The 23,151-nt window shown below is 40.7% G+C and overlaps 2 protein-coding genes across 2 annotated transcripts in view; one reads left to right on the forward strand and one right to left on the reverse strand.

The window, feature by feature from the left end:
- SLC34A2 (solute carrier family 34 member 2) overlaps positions 1–23,151 on the reverse strand; it is a 154,319-nt gene that overhangs the window by 29,752 nt on the left and 101,416 nt on the right. The gene's annotated exons all lie outside the window — the stretch shown is intronic.
- SEL1L3 (SEL1L family member 3) overlaps positions 1–23,151 on the forward strand; it is a 58,076-nt gene that overhangs the window by 26,536 nt on the left and 8,389 nt on the right. Inside the window, exons 11-21 of the mRNA XM_074950131.1 lie at positions 1,040–1,219; positions 3,443–3,562; positions 4,201–4,341; positions 7,271–7,333; positions 11,091–11,267; positions 13,274–13,401; positions 15,212–15,295; positions 19,261–19,351; positions 19,457–19,541; positions 21,417–21,526; positions 22,820–22,947. Coding sequence (XP_074806232.1) covers positions 1,040–1,219; positions 3,443–3,562; positions 4,201–4,341; positions 7,271–7,333; positions 11,091–11,267; positions 13,274–13,401; positions 15,212–15,295; positions 19,261–19,351; positions 19,457–19,541; positions 21,417–21,526; positions 22,820–22,947 — 1,307 coding nt within the window. The remainder of the gene's footprint in view (positions 1–1,039; positions 1,220–3,442; positions 3,563–4,200; positions 4,342–7,270; positions 7,334–11,090; positions 11,268–13,273; positions 13,402–15,211; positions 15,296–19,260; positions 19,352–19,456; positions 19,542–21,416; positions 21,527–22,819; positions 22,948–23,151) is intronic.

Consider the following 23,151-nt stretch of genomic DNA (forward strand, 5'->3'; position numbering starts at 1 on the left):
ACTGAGACTGGGCTGAGAGGGAAAACGCCACAAAAGTTTTAGAAAAGCATCTGAACTCCAAAATTTTTCAAATTAATCATAAGGTCAGAAATATCCTTGTAATTTCACAGTGTCAAATAAAAGAGGAGGAGGATCTGAGAAGGAGAAAGATATATGTGTGAAACTGGAGGCTGTTTTATAATGAACTTGCCGATAGCCATTTACTTATGAAATGGTACAATAATATAAAATACTCAAGAATGGTGGGACTGCCTAATGTTACTGTAGAATGTGTCAGTATATTAGGAGGTGGAGTTAAATGGTGCTCCCAAGACATTAATCTGAGGCAAAGTTTACCACATCCTGTTCAGGGAAGAGAAACTGAGACTTAGGTCTTGTCTAAACTACAAATATGCCCAGTGCTAACAATAAGTTCCTGGGTCCCCTTCAAATATTGTTGAAACTAGTTTAAATAGCTAGTGCAGTGGGACAAAACTGATTTCAGCACCATTACAGAGGCACCCTTGAGACTGGTGGAGTACTAAGAATGGTTGTGTCCGATCTGCACGAGCAGTGCTGTTTTCAGTCCCCGCTGACGTGCAGCCTGGGGAATCGATTGCTGATAACCTTTGTCAGCCATAAGTCATTAGTGCAGGCAGACCCTTACGGTGAGATTTTTCAATGAGAGCAGAGTTTTGAGAGCCTGCAAAAATCCCACGCTTAGCACCCCAATTATGAGCTGATGCCTTTTGGTTGTCCCAGGCGTAGCATCTGCACTAAACAGCAAGGTTATCTAGTGGTAGCAAGATGATAGGCAGTAATGCTCATTGTGTGTGTTCAGTAGAAGTGTCATAGGGTTTCTTTTATACCTTTCTTTATAAAAGAAATCCTAATCACTTTGTTGTTCAGGTGTTTCACCTGATATAGTTGGCGTATCAGCCAATACTGCAGATGCACGTTGCTCATTCTGTAAAGTCTGTGAGACAGCACCAAAATGGTTTATAGTAGACAAACTTGTTAGTGGTCCAATTAATTGTTTATGTTTGTTGATTTTTCCCAGGGGTTGTTATACAGTTTGATTGGTGCTCAGAGGAGTGAGAGACTTGCTGTGATGAATCTTGGGTATAAACATTACCAAGGCATTAACAATTATCCACTAGACTTGGAGTTATCATATGCTTATTACAACAATATTGCACTGAAGACATCTCTTGATCAACATGCTACTAAAGGAGATCAGGTAAAAGAGTTATAGGTGTATTTGAATTTATTTGCCATGATAGCAGTTTATAATACATTAATACTTATATATACAGAGCTTTGTATCTTCAAAGTACTTTACAAACATTACCTTACCTAATAATCACAACACCTCATGAAACAGTAAGTATTATTACCCCATTTCACAGTTGGGGAAAACTAAGTCACAGAGAGTTTAACTGTTTTGACTGCGACCATACGAAGTCAGTGTCAGAGCTGGGAAAGAAGTCTGGTGTACCTCATTCGTAGCCTCATGCTTAGTTCACTAGATCATATCAATCTATATTAAGGACAGTTAAGTATCTGTTCTTCTTTTTGTTCTTTAATACCCAAACTTTATTAAATTCAGGAAAAATTGTACTCTCCGTATCTACGTCTTTTCCATAATCAAATGTAAAATGTTTAGTTGTGTTTAATATCTGTATGAAAACCCAAGTAAACTTATTTCAGAAATGGCTTGTGAATAGGAAACAATATAGTTTTAGATGAAAAAATATTTAACAACCTTAAATGAGTGCTAGGATCTTAGGATTGAGACTTATCACAAAAGGAAGGATAACTGAGGGATTTTGAACATTGCAAAATCAAAACATACAGGCTGCAAATTGATTTTTAATTACTTATCATAGGCCAAGTCCACATTAGAAACTTAGGCAAGCATACCAATGTCAGTTAAGGTGTGATTTTTTTTTATTTAATTTTTTTTTTTGCAACATAACTATACTAGCAAAACCATAGGGTAGGTACAGTTATATTGGCAAAGGAATGCTTTTGGTGGTATAGCTTATTTTGTTCAGGGAACTGGTATAAGCTATATCAGTAAAAGCACTTACTTGCCAGTATAAACTGGATCTATCCTAGGAGAGTTTTGTCCATATAGCTACACCAGTAAACCTTTTAGTGTAGACTAGGCTTTATGCTTTTGTGCTGTCACCTATTGCTGTCATATCTGAGTGCCTCCTACATTAATTATATTGGCAATAGCAATCTCTCACTTTGTTGGACTTAACGGGGTCTCTGGATTTTCACCATTTCCAGGCTATAAGAAATCTCTGCTTGGCGTAGGTTTCTCCCAGCTGTTCCATTACGTGATGGAGTGTGGAAGTTGCAAGTTCCAGATCTTAAATAAGACCCATTTTTATAGATCCACTTCCTCTTAAAAAACGTGCCAAGCAATTTCTCCAGTCATGTTATTGTTTTCTCCCTCAAACATTTCTTTTCCTTTCTCTTCTGCTTTGATCAGTCTCCTCCTCTTATCCACACCCTTCCCCACCCCATGGTCCCATATTGGTGTGGCAGTGAATAATAGTTGATGCCTGGTGAGTCTGCAGCTGTCTAAACTATCTTTTACTTCCAAACTATCCCATCTTTACAACCCCCAGTACTACCAAAGGTGGGAGCTTTAACAGAGACTAGCTGCCAGTGCTTTTACCACCTTGTCATCTCAGTCTGCTCACTGGAGATCTAAACCAGGGGTTCTCAACCCTTTTCTTTCTGAGCCCCACCCCCCTAGCATACTATAAAAATTCCATGGCCCACCTGTGCCACAACAACTGTACTTCTGCATATGCAGTAGATTAAAAGCCAGGGCCAGCATCAGGGGGTAGCAAACAGGGCAATTGCTCCAGGCCCCACACCACCGGGGGCCCTGCGAAATTAAGTTGCTCAGGCTTCGGCTTAAGTCCCAGGAAGCGGAGCTCAGGCTTCAACTTTCTGCCCTGAGCCCCAGTGAGTCTAACACTGGCCCTGCTCTCTGGTTTATTTTGGTGGAAACCTCCTGAAACCTGCTCGCGCCCCCCCCCCAGGGGGTCCCACCCTGGTTGAGAACCACTGGTGTAGACAACATGGTGGTTAAGATGCCAGCTGCCGCTACTTTTGTTACCACTAATGGAGCTGCACTGAATAGTACCAATGGTGGGGAGCTTTAGAAAAATAAATCTAGGGTAGACAGGGTCTCTGTTTGTTCCATTCTGTCAGACAGACCTGTCAGAGAATAGGAGGGCCTGAGTGAACGAAAGGAAATGACAATGAGCTAATGGTTTCAGGATTAATAAATTGACCAGTGAAGAAAATAACAGAACTTTGAAAGCCCAGAATAGAGAAGGAATTGTTCAAGATATCAGGAAACATCTAACATTTTCATTTAGGTGGGCAGGTTGATTAATGTGCTGTTTAATGTTTTCTCTGTTCACCCTCTTTTCAGGCATTTGTAGAAACTATAAGGCTGAGGGATGATGAACTATTAAAAGCCCAAACTAAAGAAAATGGTGATGTCTTTATGTGGTTAAAATATGAAGCAACAAGAGGAAATGCAGCTGCACAGGTATAGTCTATATCATAGCATATCGTTTCATCATTTTGCTTGTTCATACAGTTTGGACTAAACCGTAAAATTGCTGGTAGTGCTGTCATGTTGCTCCCTCAAACTTATTTCTTGTCTGATCTTTAAACTTTTCCCGTGCTTCAACCTGAGTGTGACAACCACTAAAAAGATGACGTAAGGCAAAGAGAAGGGCACATAAGGGGACTTCATCTTACGTGCTCATTGTTTTACTTGCTATAACTGTCCTTTCAATTCCCTTGGTGTGTATTTGACACTTGTTTTGTACAACTGCAGAATGCCAGCTCCATGCAAGTTGCTCTACTGAGCCATCTGCACACATTTTCCCGTGCATTTATATCACTATTTATTCACCACTGAATTCAATCCACAGACTCTCATGGTAGTTGCATCTACATATGCCAGATCTGAACTTGGTCTGTTATCTGTGAACATTACTGATAGGAAGCCCTCTCTGAAAATTACATAAGGCAACCTGTTTTCAGAATGCTTAGCACACTTAACTGCCTTCTTGACACATTTATCACCAGTGTAAATCTGTGAAAATAATCCATCCCTGTAACTCCAATTACAGTTTAACTTTAAGATTTATTATTATGATAGTTGTGTTTTGTTTTTAGCAACGATTGGCACAGATGCTGTTCTGGGGCCAGCAAGGGGTGGCAAAAAATCCGGAAGCAGCAATAGAGTGGTACTCAAAGGGTGCACTGGAAACTGAAGATCCAATATTAATATATGATTATGCCATTGTTTTATTCAAGGTAAGACATGCTTCCAATTCTCAGTTCATTTCAGACTTGTAGAGTAGTTTCCTTTTGGGTGTAGGTGCTTCAGAATTTAGATAATGGAGAGAACTTTGTGCATTTTCTACAGTGACATATTATGTGATCATCATAATACTCTTAGGGTATGTCTACACAGCAAAAAAGACCCATGACAGCGAATCTCAGAGTCCAGGTCAACTGACTCAGGCTCATGCTGCAGGGCTAAAAATAGCAATGTACAAGTTCAGCCAGCTGCTGGAACCTGGGGACCGAGATACTCCCCCATTGCCAGGTTTCAGAGCCCAGGCTCCACTCCACGCCTGAATGGCAACATTGCTATTTTTAGCCCTGTAGCGTGAGCCCAAGTCAGTTGACCTGGGCTCTGAGACTTGCTGCCTTGGTGGAGGGGGGATTTGCTGTGTAGATGTACTGTGAGGCTATGTCTGCCTATCACATTTCTCAGCCAGGGGTGTGAAAAAAACCACACACCCCTACCCAACATAAATTTCACCAACAAAAGCACCGGTGTGGACAATGCTATGTTGGCAAGAGATGCTCTCCTCTGACATAGCTACCATTGCTTGTTGGGGGTGGTTTAATTATGCCAATGGGAGAGCTCTCTCCCGCCGGTGTAGAGTGGCTACATGGGAGACCTTACAGTGGCACAGCTGTACCACTGCAGCTGCGCCACTGTAAGGTCTGTTGTATAGACATAGTCTTAGATACACTATTTTACGCCACCTAAGTAACTCCACTTTTTACCAACTTGAGCTAAATTGAAGAAGGGCACTATGAAGCCCACACCCGGACTTGCATTGAAATAACAAAAGGGGTGAATTAAAACCATCTGAGGTTTCAGAGTAGCAGCCGTGTTAGTATGTATTCGCAAAAAGAAAAGGAGGACTTGTGGCACCTTAGAGACTAACCAATTTATTTGAGCATAAGCTTTTGTGAGCTACAGCTCACTTCATCGGATGCATTCAGTGGAAAATACAGTGGGGAGATTTATATACACAGAGAACATGAAACAATGGGTGTTATCATACACACTGTAACGAGAGTGATCACTTAAGATGAGCTAATACCAGCAGGAAGGGGGGGGAACTTTTGTAGTGATAATCAAGGTGGGCCATTTCCAGCAGTTGACAAGAACGTCCGAGGAACAGTGGGCGGGGGGGGGGAATAAACATGGGGAAATAGTTTTACTTTGTGTAATGACCCATCCACTCTTAGAGACTGGGAGTGGATGGGTCATTACACAAAGTAAAACTGTTTCCCCATGTTTATTCCCCCCCCCCCGTTCCTCAGACATTCTTGTCAACTGCTGGAAATGGCCCACCTTGATTATCGCTACGAAAGGTTTTCTTCCCTTCCCCCCGCTCTCCTGCTGGTATTAGCTCATCTTAAGCGATCACTCTCCTTACAGTGTGTATGGTAACACCCATTGTTTCATGTTCTCTGTGTATATAAATCTCCCCACTGTATTTTCCACTGAATGCATCCGATGAAGTGAGCTGTAGCTCACGAAAGCTTATGCTCAAATAAATTTGTTAGTCTCTAAGGTGCCACAAGTACTCCTTTTCTTTTTGCGAAAACCATCTTAGTTATTCAAATGACAGTTTGTGTGTCAGCAAGATCTGGATGGGAGTTACACTTACCAAGAGTTAACAGGTTTCAGAGTAGCAGCTGTGTTAGTCTGTATTCGCAAAAAGAAAAGGAGTACCTGTGGCACCTTAGAGACTAACAAATTTATCTGAGCATAAGCTGTCGTGAGCTACAGCTCACTTCATCGGATGCAAATGTGCTCCGGGGGTGGCGGGGATGAGTGGGGCAGGGAAGGGAGAGCTGCGCTCCGGGGATGGGGGCATGATTGGGGCAGGGAAGGGAGAGCCGGGGGGATGAGTGGGGCAGGGAAGGGAGAGCCTGCTAACCGGACACTGCCAGGTTCCCTTTTCGACTGGACTTCCGGTCGAAAACCAGACACCTGACAACCCTAACTTCCTTGTCCCAGCCAGGCCTCGTTTACAGACTGAGAGCTGGAAGCCTACTCTCCTTCCCAGTCAACAACCAATTGAGCTGGGCTTTCTCCTTTTAACCCCTTCCTCCCAGCCTGATTGCCTGTGTAGCAAGGCGGAGCTGGCTGAGTCTACAAGCAGCTTGTTAACCCTTTCCTGGCCAGTGTCATGTTTGTGTACCCCATCACAGAGCCTAAAATTACAGAACAAACAAAACAATACGGCAACAAATATGAAAGGGTTCAGGTACAGTAGACTGCAGAGGAAAAGAGGAAGAAGCAGCCTTTCAGTGCGTGGATATCCATAGTGAGCACAAGACAGAAGCTGGTTGCAGTTTGAATTTCATGTTGGTTACATTTTAAGAAAGTTTGTGAGGGAATGTGATTTATAGCAACAGAGAATTAGCAGTGAGAGCCCCGTTAGAAGAAGTAGGTTTCAAGGAGATTCTGCTAACAGTATTTTTCCAATTACTAAAATTATTTCAGTATGTGTTCAGATCTATTAGATTAAGACACCCAGGCAAAATTGTGATGAAAATTCACCAGCCCAAGCTCAAAAGCTATTCACTATTCTTTTTTCCAAAGTAACTGACAGTAATGGGGGGGGGAAAGGTATTTCACTTGCCCATCAGAAAAGTTACTCACCCAGGTTCACTGGAAAAATGGAATTTTCCGAGGCTCAATTAAGATTAGGTTAAACTAGGATATTAAATGTGAATGAGCCCTACAGAGCCACGCAGCTTTCCTACCCAGCCCCCATTTTAACATATTAAGATTAAAAAATAACTATAATATCCAAAAATTTAAAATTTGCTTTTAAAATTATTAGCTGGGAATGTTCATTAGCATGTATTATGTGTTTCAAAATAGTGGTTGCTTATATATACTTATTTTATTATATTTGTTACTTAGGGTCATGGTGTGAAAAAGAACACAAGACTTGCTTTAGAACTGATGAAAAAAGCAGCATCCAAGGTAAAATATTCATAATAGTAAATATTTATTGCTGTGCTATCTAAGTAAGATGTGTTATTACTGATATGATTATAATTTATAATGATTATGTAGCACTTTACATCACCCTAATGCTGTATGAACATTAATCAGTCCTTCCAACATCCTGATCATAAATTAGGAAAGCATTATTATCCTGAATGGAGAAACTGAATCCCACAAAATCTAATTAGGCTCTGGAGTAAGCAGGTGCAACTCCACTGAAGTAAACGGAATTGTGCCTGCATACACAAAAGCTGATTTTTCCTCCAGGTGACTTATACAAGGTCACACAAGGAGTTAGTGGCAGCTGTAGGATTAGAACTCAGGTGTTCTTACATCCAGTTCCTGTGCTTGTTCTTCTAGACCGAGTTTCATGTTAAATTGTCAAACAGAAATCCCCACCTGGTCTGATGTTTGGAGATGTTATGTGCCCACTAATCTCACTGAGGGCGGTGGGAGATAGAGGTGATCATCACCTTTGAAAAATCAAGCCAACAAACTTCATAGTAATACAGTATAAAGGAGAAGAATAAAGAAGGGTTGAGAGCCAGACTGTGCTTTTGCAATGTGCTCTGTGTAATTGGTGGTGGGTAGCTGCACCAGGACTAAATGGTAACTCAAAGTCAGGAATCATTCCCTCACACCCATTACACCTGGTGGGTACTAAGCTGTTACCGTCTCTTGCCATCTGCAAATACCAAATTTCAGTTGGTATTCTATTGTTTAACAGTGCGATTAATTGCGATTAATTTTTTTTGAGTTATCTGCGATTAATCAGCAGCCCCAATCAAAACAAAATAACACAGTATATAACTAATTGATTCAATTGTTTTATTCTTTGGGGTGTCTAGACCCCGATTGTCACAGAGACTGTTTCAGATGTAAGTTTAGAATAACAAACAAATGTCTTGGGTTGTCCTGGGGTCCTTTAGATAGCTCTCTTATCCTATATAGTCCACTGTTTTTGGCATAGCCATTATTAAACATGCATCAAAAGGCAGTGGTGAAGAGCATGCTTTTTAGCACAGTAACTTGGACTGCTGGTACTTGCAATTGACCGGGCTATGCAAGGAGACAGAGTTAATGTTGACAAAATAGAACATTGTCACAGGATAATGAGCTTCTCTTGATGCATAATTACTAGACAAATACGAGGCCTAATGTTAGTGTATAGCACTGCCATAACCTGAGCTGCTGTGGGAGGCATACACAGCGTTTCCTAAAACTGACCTGTATGGCACTGGCCGACTGTCTCTACTCTGTAAAAACAGCATATTGAAGTTCCATGTTAATGGCCTCCCATTTATTTTCAGAGCAAATGTAAGGAATGCAAGCCAGAATATCAAAAGAACAGGTTAAAGAATATATAGACGTATTCAAGTCTGCAGGGCCTGATTAAATTCATCCTAGCGTACTTAAGGAACTAGCTGAAGCAATCCCAGAATCATTATCAATTATCTTGATTATCACTGCTGGTAAATGGGTGAGGTCCCAGGAGACTGGAGAAGGGCAAACATAGTACCTATCTTTAAAAAGGGGAACAAAGAGGACCCAGGGAATTATAGACCAGTCAGCCTAATCTTGATACCCGAAAGATAGTGGAACAAATTATTAAACAACTAATTTGAAAGGGCCTGGAGGATAATAAGGTTTTAAGGAATAGCCAGAACAGATTTGTCAAGAACAAATCATGCCAAATCAACCTAATTTCCTTCTTTGACAAGGTTACTGACTTAGTGGATAGTGAGGAAGCATTAGATGTGATATATCTTGATTTTAGTAAGGCTTTTGGCACAGTCCCACACGACATTCACAAACTAGGGAAATGTCTAGATGAAATCACTGTAAAATGGGTGTATAACTGTTTGAAAGACCATACTCAAAGAGCAGTTGTCAATGGTTTGCTATCTAATGAGGGGACATATCTAGCGGGGCTCCATAGTGGTCTGTCCTGGGTCTGGTATTATTCAGTATTTTCATTAATGCCTTGGATAATGAAGTGGAGAGTATGCATATAAAATTTGCAGATGACACCAAGCTGGGAGGGGTTGCACGCACTTCGGAGGACAGGATTAGAACTCAAAATGACCTGGACAAATTAGAGAGTTGGTCTGAAATCAATAAGATGAAATTCAATAAAGGCAAATGCAAAGTTGGGAAATGCAAATTCCTTCACTTAGGAAGGAAAAGTAAAATGGACAACTATAAAATGGGAAATAACTGGCTAGATAGTAGTACTGCTGGAAGGGATCTGAGGGTTATAGTGGATCACAAATTTAATATGAGTCAACAATGTGGTACAGCTGCAAAAAAGGCTAATATCATTCTGGGTGTACTAACAAGAGTGTCATATGTAAGACACGGGAGGTCATTGTACTCAGCTGGAGTACTGTGTCCAATTGTGGGCACCACACTTTAGGAAAGATGAGGTCACACTGGAGAAGGTCCAGAGGAGATCAGTAAAAATGATAAAGGTTTAGAAAACCTGACCTATGAGGAAAGGTGAAAAAAACTGGGTATGTTTAGTCTTGAGAAAAGAAGGATGATGGGGACCTGATAGCAGTCTTCAAATATGTTGAGGGCTGTTATGAAGAGGATGGTGATCAATTCTTCTCCATGTCCACTGAAGGTAGGACAAGAAGTAATGGGCTTAATCTGCAGCACAGGAGATTAAGGGATGGCTACACTTGTGAGTTAGAGCGCATTAAAGCAGCCCCGGGCGCCCTAGCTCACTATCTGTCTACACTGGCAAGGCACGTAGTGCGCTCTGACTCCACGGCTACAGCGCTCCTGGTGCTCTACCTCAGCGAGATGATTAACGCTTGCTGCGCCTTGGCTGAAATGCCTGAACGTCAGTGTGAATGAGGTGTTGCATTACTGCGCTCTGATCAGCCTCTGGAAATGTCCCATAACCCCCTTAAGTCAAGTGGCCACTCTTCTCATTGTTTTGTACTCGCTGTAGGAATACAGATATGCCCTTTGAAAGCTCTGTTTCTGACAGCCAGCTGCTTATCTTTTCCGAGACAAAGCAGCCATTACTGTGGAATGCTGTGGGGGGGGGGAGGGGGGGCGTGCTGCTGTCTGAACTTACAAGACAGCATGCTGACATGCTCTCAGCCCTCCCTAAAACCTACTCTGTCTCCCCCCACATACACCCAACACATTCCCTGTCACACTCCACCCCCCTCCCCATTTGAAAAGCACGTTGCAGCCACTTGTATGCTGGGATAGCTACCACAATGCACTGCTCTGTGTGGCCGTTGCAAGAGCTGCTCATGTGGCTACGCCAGTGCACTTGTAGCTGTCAGTGTGGACAGATTGCAGCGCTTTCCCTACTGCGCTCTACGAAGGCTGGTTTAACTCAAAGCGCTCTACATCTGCAAGTGTAGCCATGCCCTTAGGTTAGGAAAAACTTTATAACTAGGAAAGTAGTTAAGCTTCCAAAGTTAAACAGATTTCCACAGGAGGTTGCTGAATCCCCATCTTTGGAGGTTCATTGAACACAGGGCCTTAGAGAAAAAAAGCAGAGAAAAATAAGGGGACCCTAAGGATTCCAGCAGTCACAAACCTCTTGGTTACAGCTTGGTAGAACACTGTCTAGATAACATGCTCCAAAGAGCTACAAAGATTAACTTTCTAGAGTTCCTGACACTAGACAATAAGTTGGCATCAGAAGATGTCGCAAAGCACAGCTGAACCTGAGTGGTTGAGGACATTTTTTTTTCTTTACCCGCAGGGATTACATCAGGCAATGAATGGTTTGGGATGGTATTACCATAATTTTAAAAGAGACTACGTAAAAGCAGCAAAATACTGGTTGAAAGCTGAAGAAATGGGCAATTCAGATGCATCCTATAACCTGGGTGCCCTGCATTTAGACGGGATTTACCCAGGAGTGCCTGGCAGAAATCGAGTAAGTAAATAGTCAGTGTGTGATTTCTTATTAAAGGGTCTGGTTTACAAATATTGGCTTCATTTTTTAAGATTCTGTGTTTACTTAGGAGGGGCATATTCTGCTACCCTTCATCACAGTGAATCGAGTCTTTTCCTGTATGAAGTCCCATTGAAGTCAGGGGCACTGCTTCTGGAGCGAGGCACTACTTAGCGTAATGGCATCACAATCTGCTTCATGCCTGCCAAAGATGTGTTTGCATTCCTCTGACCTGTGTAGTTCTACCTCAAGAGTACCACTGTCCCTTTAAGAGTAAAACACAAGTCCCATTAAAAATGTCATACAAAATCAAGTTTGGAGTTGTTTTATACCTTCTTGAGGGCCAGATTCTGCCATCATTACTCCTGTAGAATAGCTCTCTACTTCAATAGTAGCCCCATTGAATTCCACGGTACTTTACATGGAGCAGAGCACTATCCAGTGTGATTAAGGGCTGCAGAATCTGCGCTAGAACTTTTGAGCTGTTGCACTGCACTCATATCGAAGCTGCTATTGTTGTGGGGAAAAAAAACATTTCAAGACAGATTTTAAATTAAATTTCCCTTTCAAAGTCTGATTTGCAATTTAAATGCAGCCCTTATAGACCTACATATTTTATTTTTGTCTTTCTAAGACAGGACCTTAATTTTATATATATATCAAGAAAAAATAATGTTCTTTTTCCAACAGAGGATATCATTATTTTGATTGATAATTTTATGACCAATCACATTTATAGTTCAGAATGCGAAAATAAAAGTTATCAAACCTCATGCTTCAGGCCAAAGGAGGCTGGAAAATGTGGTCAAGGCGTTCGAGAGCATGTCTAGTGCCTCAGTCAGTGAGCATATATGCTGCAAACAGCAGCAAGAGCTGCCCAGCAAATGGTGGCAAGCATATTTCTCCTACCTGGGGACAAAAATTACATAATAATGGCCTGCCCATAATAATACAATTCCAAGTTAATAACAGCCCCTACAAAAGCACTCTATGGTCCTGTATTCCTTCATCACCAAAAGCCTGAGAAAAGAGACATGCTGCTGTGTGCTCTGAAAGTTAATAAAACCAGGCTCTGTTGGATCAAATGAGGGAGCTAGTTACAAAGTCCGGGACCATTGACAAAAATACCAGGTCTCCATTTTACAGCAGAGGTTGCTAGTTAGGCGTTCCTGAATTAAAGAAATTGTTTAGTTGTGATTGCTGTTGTTTTACTATGATTACTGTAGAAAACTTGTTGATTATGAGAACTGGATACTCTCTCAGTTCCCCTTCCTTCTGCAGTTCTGTCCTGTCCTGCTGAGCCTGTATTGCCTTACACAAACTATCTTCATATCCTTGAGAAATTATGAACCTGATCCTGGAGCCCATACTCGTGTGTAGTTCATGAAAGCACGGGGACTACTCACACAGTAAAGGTCTCCAGGATTGGACCCTCTGTTCTTGCCATTCATGCAAATGATTTCTCAGATGCTAGAGAGCAAGCTTTGCTCCAGCAGGCTGTGACACTGGCAAAAACAGCTCCCCTAATTCACCACCAGTTGTAGCTGTAGTGTAGTCAGGACTGCAGTGTTTTTATCACTAGCCGTGAATGTAGGGTTAGATAGCCTGGAGGTTAAAATGCCTGTATCCTCTCTCTACACTCCAGCTTCCACTGCTGCTATCACTGACGGTGACTTACTGGTTCCATTTTTGTCACGGTCAACAAAGCCACACCATATGGCACCAGAGGCCAGTTGTATATTTTATATATTCATCTACCTGATAAAAATGCTACCACAATTTCAGCTTTAAAGAACTTCCAACCTAACCTGGTAAGGTGGTAGAAGAAGGAGACTGATTTCACCCATCTGCACAGAAACTGATTAAACTGACTGGTTTCATTAGCCAGGCTGCCATTATTTATTTATCTATTTATTTTTTAAATGAAGCAATTATAGGGAAATAGTAATTCCCCAGGAGGTTGCCATTTTTATCTTGTTTCTTTGCAGACCCTAGCTGCTGAGTACTTCTATAAAGCTGCCCAAGGTGGACACGTAGAAGGGACCATACGATGTTCTCTGTATTACATCACAGGAAATATGGAAAACTTTGCTAGAGATCCAGAAAAAGCTGTCATGTAAGGAATGGAGAAAGAAGGAAAATCTCATTTTTAAACCAGTGATGATTGAGATCATGAAAAAAATCATTTCAATTACAGCAGGTTCTCGATTCCTCAATCTAAAAAATGTGCATCTTTCTTCTTGAGAAACTGTTCCATGGCAATAATACTTGCTCCTCTTGAATGTTTGCATATCTTAATGTTTAGGAAATAGTTAAGCCTTCATTTTCAGAGGTGCTGAGCACCTTCAGCTACCTCCTAGAACTGCAGGTGCTTAGCATATCTGAAAATCAAGCTACTGCTGCCCATTATCCCAAAAAGTCTTTTGGTTGATGAAACTATTCACACGAAATTCACGTCTACTGGTTTGTCAAAGGATACCTAATTCACAGCTTTGTAAGAAGAGGTGAGACCTGCATATTCCAATACCACAGCGGCCTTGTGGTTTCTTAGCACCTGGAATAAATGTATCGTTTTCTCCAAAAAGAAAAAGTAATTTTATCAGCAAAACTATAGGACCATATGCTGTCCTTAATCTATGCAGGGAACTTCCAAGGATACTAATGGGAATTCCATGCAAAGATATGCACTAGTTCAGGGGTTCTCAAACTTCATTGCACCGCAACCCCTTTCTGACAACAAAAATTACAACATGACTCTAGGAGAGGGGATTGAAGCCTGAGCCCGCCGTGGGTGTGGGGGCCAAAGCCTAAGCCCCACCACTCCGGGTGTGGGGGCCAAAACCATAGCCCAAGAGCTTCAGCCCCAGGCTGGGGGCCTGTAACCCTAAGCCCCACCACCAAGGGTTGAAGTCCTCAGGCTTAAGGGCTTTGGCTTGGGTTTTGACCCTGGGAAGTGGGGCTTGGGCTTTGGCCCTGGGCCCCAGCACATCTAATGCCAGCCCTGGTGGCCCTATTAAAATGAGGTTGTGACCCACAGTTTGAGAACCGCTGCACTAGTTCTACCAGAAGCTGTGGTCTTGATGCAGGAATGACTGGGTGAAATTCTATGGCCTGTGATATACAGGAGGTCACACTAGATGTTCTAATGCAGTGGTTCTCAACCAGGGGTATGTATATCCCTGGGGCTATGCAGAGGTCTTCCAGGGGGTACATCAACCCATCTAGATATTTGCCTAGTTTTACAACACACTAGCAAAGTCAATACAAACTAAAATTACATACAGACAATGACTTGTTTATACTGCTGTGTATACTATACACTGAAACGTAAGTACAATATTTTTATTCCAATCGATTTATTTTATAATGATATGGTAAAAATGAGAAAGTAAACTATTTTTCAGTAATAGTATGCTGCAACATTTGTATTTTTGTCTGATTTTGTAAGCAAGTAGTCTTTAAGTGAGGGTATGCAAGACAAATCAGACTCATCAAAGGGGTACAGTAGTCTGGAAAGGTTGAGAACCACTGTAATCAAATGGCCCCTTTTGACCGTAAAAATCTATGAATTAGTATAAGTTAGGCTACTTTGCCACTTATACCTACATAGAGACCCATTCATAACCAGCGTATAAATTGCCACCTTTTGATATGTTGAATTTGACCTGGAGTTTTGTTTTGATGCTGTACCAAAATTTACATTTAAAATGTTACAGAAATAAAATATTACCTTCGGACATTTCAACGTTAATACCACATCAGGGGCTAAATATATCATAGAAATGTATGCCTTTAATGACAAAGAGGCTGATCCTGCACCTGCTTAAATCAGTGACAAAAGTCCTATTGGCCCCAGTGAGAATAGCACTGGACTATGATGTGTGAAATGTGTGTGTTCATTTATTGTCATGTTTCTTCTTTTACAGCTGGGCAAAACATACTGCAGAAAAAAATGGCTACTTGGGACATGTAATCAGAAAAGCTCTCAATGCCTATTTGGAATTGTCCTGGTAAGTTTGATCTGCACTGTGTCTGAAAACTAATTGGTTGTTATGTACGTGATTTATTTTTATAAACTTTTGTGGTAAAACGATGTAACATCTCCCCAACACACACCCAGGGTGAAATTATGACCCCTTGAAGTCAATAGCAAAACTTCAGTTTACTTTAATGAAGCTGGAATTTCACCCAGGAAATCTTTGACATGAGAATAAATACAACTGAAATGAAACACATCAAAACCAGGACCATACAGAAAGGTTGTCTTTCACTGAACTGTAGACAAAGCACAATTATGGGTAGCTTTTTTTCAAACCTGGCCTCCTTCATTTATTTAGAATTTTTGTGTGTGCAAAAAAATTGTAGGTGCAATTGATGTAATTGATTTTGTATTTCAGTCTTACACAAACTCTAAGTCAAGGAGCACTTATTCAAAGCACCCTTGACATACAGTGCAAACCACCAACCTCATCACTGCTGCTATGTGATCATCCAACAGCAGGTGGCAATCCAACACAACCCCCAAATTGTGCAAACACCATCACAAATGGTGGGTGAACACCCTCTTTCAAAGGGGCAGATATTAGCCTTGCCATATCATCTGTCTGCTTTCCCCAAACAACCAGCATCACCTCAGTCTTTTCTGGATTCAGCTTCGGGCACTTAGGTCTCATCCATGACCCAGTCTCCATCAGACACTGGGCTAGGCATTCAACAGCACTGCTGGAATCAGGTGAAATGGATCTATAAATGGAGATACTCGTGCAGACAGACAGATTGATGTCAAAACTGTTCCCACAAAACATTATTAAAAATTAGTATTATATTAAAGGGAGTAAAGCAATCAGAATTGGGATCCCATGGGCCATTGTGCAAGGCAGTGTAAAGACGCAGGAAAATGCAATGCCTGTCACAAAAAGCCTAGAATCAAAAAGTCAAGACATACTTAGCTGCTTTTGAAAATATCAGAAGTGACTTAGCCACTCAGGAACCTAAGTCTCCTGGAATCTCTATGATATTTAACTTATGTCAACAGCCCACGTGTTTCCCTAATGGTTTCCAGGTGGATTTTATGGCACTTCCTGTGGCATTTAACCTTAACATTCTCTCCTTCTCCCCAAACAATATTTTGCTTTCTTTTAATTTTTCTTTCTTTCTGTTGTATAATTTTGTGATTTCATATTAGATACTTTTTTAATCAGTCCCTGTGGATTTGTCTGGCACATTGTTTCCAAAATATTCATGTAGCTGTGATGAACTGGTATTTTGGGAGGTCATTCTGGAATTTATGAAAGTACATAATTGAGAAACAACGTTTATGCTGCATCGGCACAATGGCAGCAAAATAGTTGCTTTTGCCCTGATGCCTTTTTAGGGCTTTGTGAGAAGTAATCTGATGAAAAACCAAACAGCTAAAACTGTGATATTTCATTCTCTCTTCATCGTGTGTTTTTTCAGTTAGCGCTTTTTTTTTTTTTTTTTTTTTTTTAGTTTGTCTAAAATTTCCTCTAGAGACCTAAGGCTGGAGGCAGCCAGAACTTACAGTGGGCTGCAGGGAAGACAAACACATACTGCTGAGCTGAGATGGTCCTTGTCATGCACGGCACTGTAGACCTTGGTATCTCTAATCCTAGGCACATTGTTTTACACATTATTCTGTCCCAGGTATTGGTAGCAGAAGCTGACACTGACAGCAAAGCTTCTTCCAAAACATAGAAACACATGGTATTACCTTAGCTGTGTTCTTCATTATGAAGAGCTTTGGTTATGTTTCCCCCCAAAATTAAATAGGTTACAATGTCCAACAAGCCAGCCAACGGAGTCTCCATGCCGCCCACTTTTGTGCTCCATGTTTGCATGCATGCTCATTTGCAGGCATAAGCATCTTAGTTTCTGCATGCAGGCACCAGAGCATAAGGCATGTCATACTGGATGAGGCCAGTGGCCATCTAGTATCCTGCCCCTAGCAGTGGTTAGTCCTAGAAGAAGGTTTATATCCTAAAATATGAGGGTTTATATTCCTAATGCATGTTCATGCAAATCAGACAACTTGACCTCTGTGTTCTGCAAATTGGAAGCACTCTTCCGTTTAGTTTTATGTGGCACTTTATCATCTGCAAACCTTTAATCAGCCCTAATCATTTATTTTAAATAATGCCCTATTTTAGTTCCATTATTTTACAGGGTGCTAGAAAAGATGCCTGTGTGAAATAGGCCCTGTTGACCCAATTCTGTCCTCAATTACCCTAGGCCATTCCCACTGAAATCAATTGGAGTTCTGTGCAGATAACTGAGGGTGGGAAGCTATAATTACAGTCCCTCAAAAGCTAGGAGTTGTAAGCTGGTTTCTGCAGGTGGGCCACCTGGCTCTTGATTTCCCACCACTATACATTTAGATTTGAGACAGCACAGAATATTTAGACAGTCATTTGCAAAGACTGGTGTTAGTTATGGAAGTCTTGCGTTGTTCGATGTGTTAATCGTTCTGATCTTTAGCTCACATGAAAAACCTCTGGTTTTGAATTTGTCTCCATATATCTCACACAGAGGTGGAAATTTCAGTTTGTTGGAGAATTTAGTGTTGACATTGCTGCAGAGGTCGGGGAGTTTGCTACAGTTTGCTGCTAGACACATTGGGTCCCAATCTTAAAGTACTGTTTTGCTGACCAAAATGTTTTGCATATGCTAGAGGTCCCTAACTGATCCGGTGGCCACTGGTAATCCTCAAAATACTTGCGGGTCAAGCACGGAGAGCTGACTAGTCATTTGGTGCTGACTCTCCTTGTCCCAGCTGTTTCTACAGGGCTTTAGACTCTTCACTGAAAAGGATGCTTTAGGAATCTGCCCCATGCAAATAAGCAGGAAAACAGGCGCAAAGCCTGCTTATTTGCATGGGGCAGCTGGTATACAGTGCTGCCAACTCTCACTTTTTCCTCTGTGCCTCAGTTTCGCCATCTGTAAAATGGGAATAATGATACTGACCTCCTTTGTAAAGCACTTTTGAGACCTGCTGATGAAAAACACTAGATAATAGGGTATTATTAATTATTATTATTTTATTATTTTGGGTCTCTTTGCTTAAGCCTCTGAAGTCATGCAACTATATGAGAAACTTCGTTTTCTTTTAAAAGACCAGAAACCTGTTTCTAGCCTTAATGTTTGCAGAGAACAGCTTGAAAATGTGACTCCTAGAGGCTCTAAAACCAGAAAGCAAACAAAAATCACCCTCATTTTTAAAAGCCAGTCGTGATTTTTTGGGTGGGGCTTGGCCTTCATGAGTGAAGGAGAAGAGGAAACAGGAGCTGCCGTCAGGATCAGAGTCCCCAGTAGACTGCCAGTTACTGAAAATGTGACGTTGACTTTTATTAGTTGTATTGCAATAGTGCCTGGAAGCCACAGCCAGGACTGAGGTGCCATTGTGCTAGATGCTGTTCATGTGTACATGCACACACAAACACCACTGTTCCAAAGAGTTTACAAGCTAGATAGACAAAGTGTAGGAAAAAGAGATGGAGCATACAAGCAGAAGTGAAATTTGGGAAATGTAATGTTAGGTCCATGTTGTGATGATGGTGATGTATATGTGTGTGGTGTGTTTTTGTTTGTTTGTTTCAGGGTTATATCTTGAAACAGGCCACTCCATCTCACTTAAGTGCCCTTAAGTGTCATAATCCAGCCTTACACACCAAACATTCTTGCAGGTGCACTTTAAAAGAGTAGAACCTTACATGGAGCTGATTCTACCTCAAAGCAGAAGAGAAGATGCTGAAACCACCCAAAACCAAATTCTTTTCTGTTATACCAAATGTGGCCAGTAGATGTAGCCCTTGCATGGAATAGCCATTCATTTCTGTCTAAACCGTGGTCACAAATTCTGCTTGCCAAATGGATGTTTCAGAATTTATTTGGTAGTTCTAACTATAGCTAAATCCTGGTGATTTCAGGTTTTTTTTTTTATTTCTGTCCTCTGTTTTAGGCATGAAGCTCTGCTGTATTATGTTTTAGCAGCAGAGGCTGGGATTGAAGTGTCACAGACAAACTTAGCACATATCTGTGAAGAGAGACCAGTAAGTACATGTATTCATAATACATGGTCCTTTTAAATCATTAGTGATACTGTAACACTAATAACTTTCCTGTGATATAAATGGATCCACGCTTTTTCTTTCCAGGAACTAGCAAGAAGATACTTAGCTACTAATTGTGTTTGGCGATACTATAATTTCTCCATATCTCAAATCAATGCTCCCTCATTTGGTACGTATAGCATACTTTTTATTAATTCAGATCTTAATAGGATTTCAGTTTTAATTGTTGGTTACAATGAGAATGTAAAAGTGTGTATACAGTGTGAAGTTTTTATGCTAATGAGCAAATTAAGGAAAGAAAGGGGATGGATTATGGGGAGGGTCTCGCTTTTTGCACATGACACAAATTGAGTGTGGAGGAGTGGGGACTGCAAAATGGCTGTAAGCTACCTTGGCCCTTCCTTGGTTCTTGGACCACCGGACCCAGGATTGGTCCCCCAGAAATATGCAGAGAAGCCTTTTCAGAAAGGAAACTTTAAATTAGAAACTCCTGCGATTCACACCTTTTTCTTTTATAACTGCAGTGTTCCAACGGGAATTTCAGTAGTAGAAATGTATATCTCTTGGCAGGCTTACCTATATCTTAAAGCAGTTTGTCAGAGAATTTCCTACTTTTTTTTAAGATAGTGAATAACATTTTCAAAAGCACCTGAGTTACTTAAGTCTTATTTTCAGAAGTGACTAAGTCACTGATTTGCGTGCTGGAAAAAATGCCCTTAAATGAAAGTGCTTTACAGTGAGACACTTAAAGAGCTTAGTCTGTTTAGCTTATCAAAAAGAAGATCAAGACTTAATTATGGTGTGTAAGTATTTTCACAGGGAGAATATGTGGGTACTAAAGGGCTTTTTAATCTAGCCCAGAAAGGCATAACAAGAACCAATGGCTGGAAGTTAAAAGTCAGACAAATTCAAATTAGAAATAAGGAACACATTTGTAATAGTGAGGGTGACTGACCATTAGAACAAACTACCTAGGAGGGTGGTGGATTCTTCATCTCTTGAGGTCTTTAAATCAAGACTGGATGCCTTTCTGGAAATTATGCTTTAGTCAAACACAAGTTATTGGGCCTAATACAGGGTAGCTGGGAGAAATTCTATGGCCTGTGTTATGCAGGAGTTCAGAATAGATGAGCTATTGGTTGCTTCTGGCCTTACAATCAATCTATCTATAACTTTCAGTGAAGCTTAGTCTCCTAGGTCAATTAGATACTTTAGAAAATTTTACCCTGTATTTAAAAACACTGATACAATTGTAGATTTCATTCTGTAACAATGTTTTGTTGTTGTTATTATAAGTGTAGTATAAAAATAATGCAAGCTATTCAATGAAACAGAAAAACAATAACGTATTTGAATCCAGTACCACACTGGTGGTGCCTGTACCCAACTCAGTCCAGAGTGATTCACCCATTGGAACTTACGAACACCACAGGGTTTTCTAATGGAGCTTGTAACATACTGTGATTTGGCTCCCAGAACTTACAGACTTCATGAGCACAGTCTTATGCCAGAGAAGCATCTAAAGTTCATCAGATTTCTGGGGTGAAATTAATTGCAAAACATCCCTTGACTTAAATGGAGTCAGGATTTCACAGCTGGTCTCTTTAGGAAGCTGAATGAATAAAACAATTTGAAGGTCTAGGGTTTCTAGGTCTGGGGTTTTTGGAGGTTATTGTTAGTTTTGTGGTAGAGATTACGCTGCACAGTCTTCTTAGAAATTTTTTCAAGAGTAGGAAAACCATTTATTAATTAAACTTGTGTCTTCAAAACGCCGTGCCTGATTAACCTGAAATGTCCTCCTAAGACTATTTCCTGGCAGAAGAAGAACCATGAGAAATTTCATTCCAAATGTGTTTTTTCAGAGGTTAGAGACCCTATGGGCTTGGCATAGAAAGAAGGTCACAATCTTAAGCAGAGAGAAACTATGATTATCCATAATACAATGCTCTGAATGGAAAATTCAGTAAATTCTTCTAATATATTAATAGTTCAATTCTTTCTATACAAATATTTTGTAATGCCCTGTTACTGTTACCTTCCACAGCTTACTTGAAGATGGGAGACTTCTATTACTATGGTTACCAGAACCACTCTAAAGACCTTGAGCTGTCAGCGCAGATGTATTCACAAGCTGCATTAGAGGGAGATTCACAGGTATCTTCACTGTTATAAAAATACCTTCTTGAAATAACATTTCTAGGAACAAACCACGATACACACATGCAGCAGACACACCTACTGGTATAAATGTATCATTTATTTTAAAGTATGATCTGTGTCACGAGTTTGCTCTTTCACACTAAGATGAACTAGAATTAGCCTGTGGGATGTTTTTAGGGCTAAAGGTGAAGAGCCTAGTTCATCGTTACTCTTTTCGGTGCTACTGTAATACAAATTAATAATAATGATGCACTTCCCTTAAAACCAAGAGTTACTCCCGGGATGAACTTGGCCCAGTATGTTCCCATGAACAAAAAACTTCAGCATATATGCTCTCATAATGCCAAGTTATTCCAAGATATTGTACCAAAAACATGAGTAATTTAACACTGGGCAGCATTTTGTTCTCAGATCTTCATAGCAGATATTCTTCCGTGTTCTGCTCTCCTAGGCATATGGAACTCTCACTGACACCAGAAAAATTCTTGCACGTGATTTGAGCAGTTACCAGAGTTGGGACCCACCCCAAGGATCTTGAAACAAAAAGCTGCCAGTGTCTGCAACAGCAGCTAAAATGAAAAGCAAAGAGAAACAAGTGTCTTCAGTTTTAAATGGGAAAGACACATCAAGGCTCCATCCTGCAACTGCATTCACACAGACAGACCCTTGTACCTCTGAAGTGTCCCACTGAAGTCAGAGGTCTGTCCAAGCAGATGCCGTTGCAGGATCAGAGCCCAAGCCATTTTCAGCTAAATTCTCCTTGCAGATGCACAATTGCAACGTCCATTGAAGTCAGTAGGGTTACATGGGAGGGGACTAATTGGGAACAGAACATGGTCCATTTCTGCTTCCAGGCTTTGTATAAAATATGTCGGCGTGATGCGCTCTTCAATTGTTGCTGTAGTTAGACAGGATCTAGGGATGAAAAGCTTAGATCCTTAGTGAGCTAGTTTGAGAAAATGGAGCTTATCATTACACTAAGATGAACTAGAATTAGCCTGGGGAATGTTTTCTTGTTTATGATGTTCTTGTAAATGTATCGTTCACATGAGCATATCTTGGAGAAATAAGGTGCTCACATTTATTCAGTGAAGATCACAGAACCATATGATATTAAAGTGAAAAAGGTAAAAAAAAGCAATTGTAATTATTGACATGCTGATCAGTAGCCCAATCCATCTCCCACTGAAGTCAGTGATAAAACTTTCATTGAGCTCAGTGGTGCAGGATCAGGCCTTAGTTTCATGTATCTTCTTCTATATAATTGTATATTTTATGTATTTTTAGGGATTCTTTAATTTGGCCCTTCTCATGGAAGAGGGTAATTCCATTCCTCCCTACATTTTAGATCACTTAGAGATCAACAGGACTCTCCATTCTAGTAATATTTCCATCCTTCAGGAGCTTTATCAAAGGTGAGTTTATATATTCATCTTTCAATACCAAGAGCTAGAATTCTTATCTTTACTCACATTATTATTTGTTGCAAATGTCACTGGGACTAGTTGAGTACTCTGATCCCACAATGTAGCCTTAAATTTTATTGCCAAACTAGGCTCTAGCAATTTGTACCTGTTCCATTTGTAAAATGCCTAACATAGCCTTTTAAATACAAATAT

This window comes from Natator depressus, chromosome 4, assembly GCF_965152275.1.
Source record: "Natator depressus isolate rNatDep1 chromosome 4, rNatDep2.hap1, whole genome shotgun sequence".
Classification (NCBI taxonomy): domain Eukaryota; kingdom Metazoa; phylum Chordata; order Testudines; family Cheloniidae; genus Natator; species Natator depressus.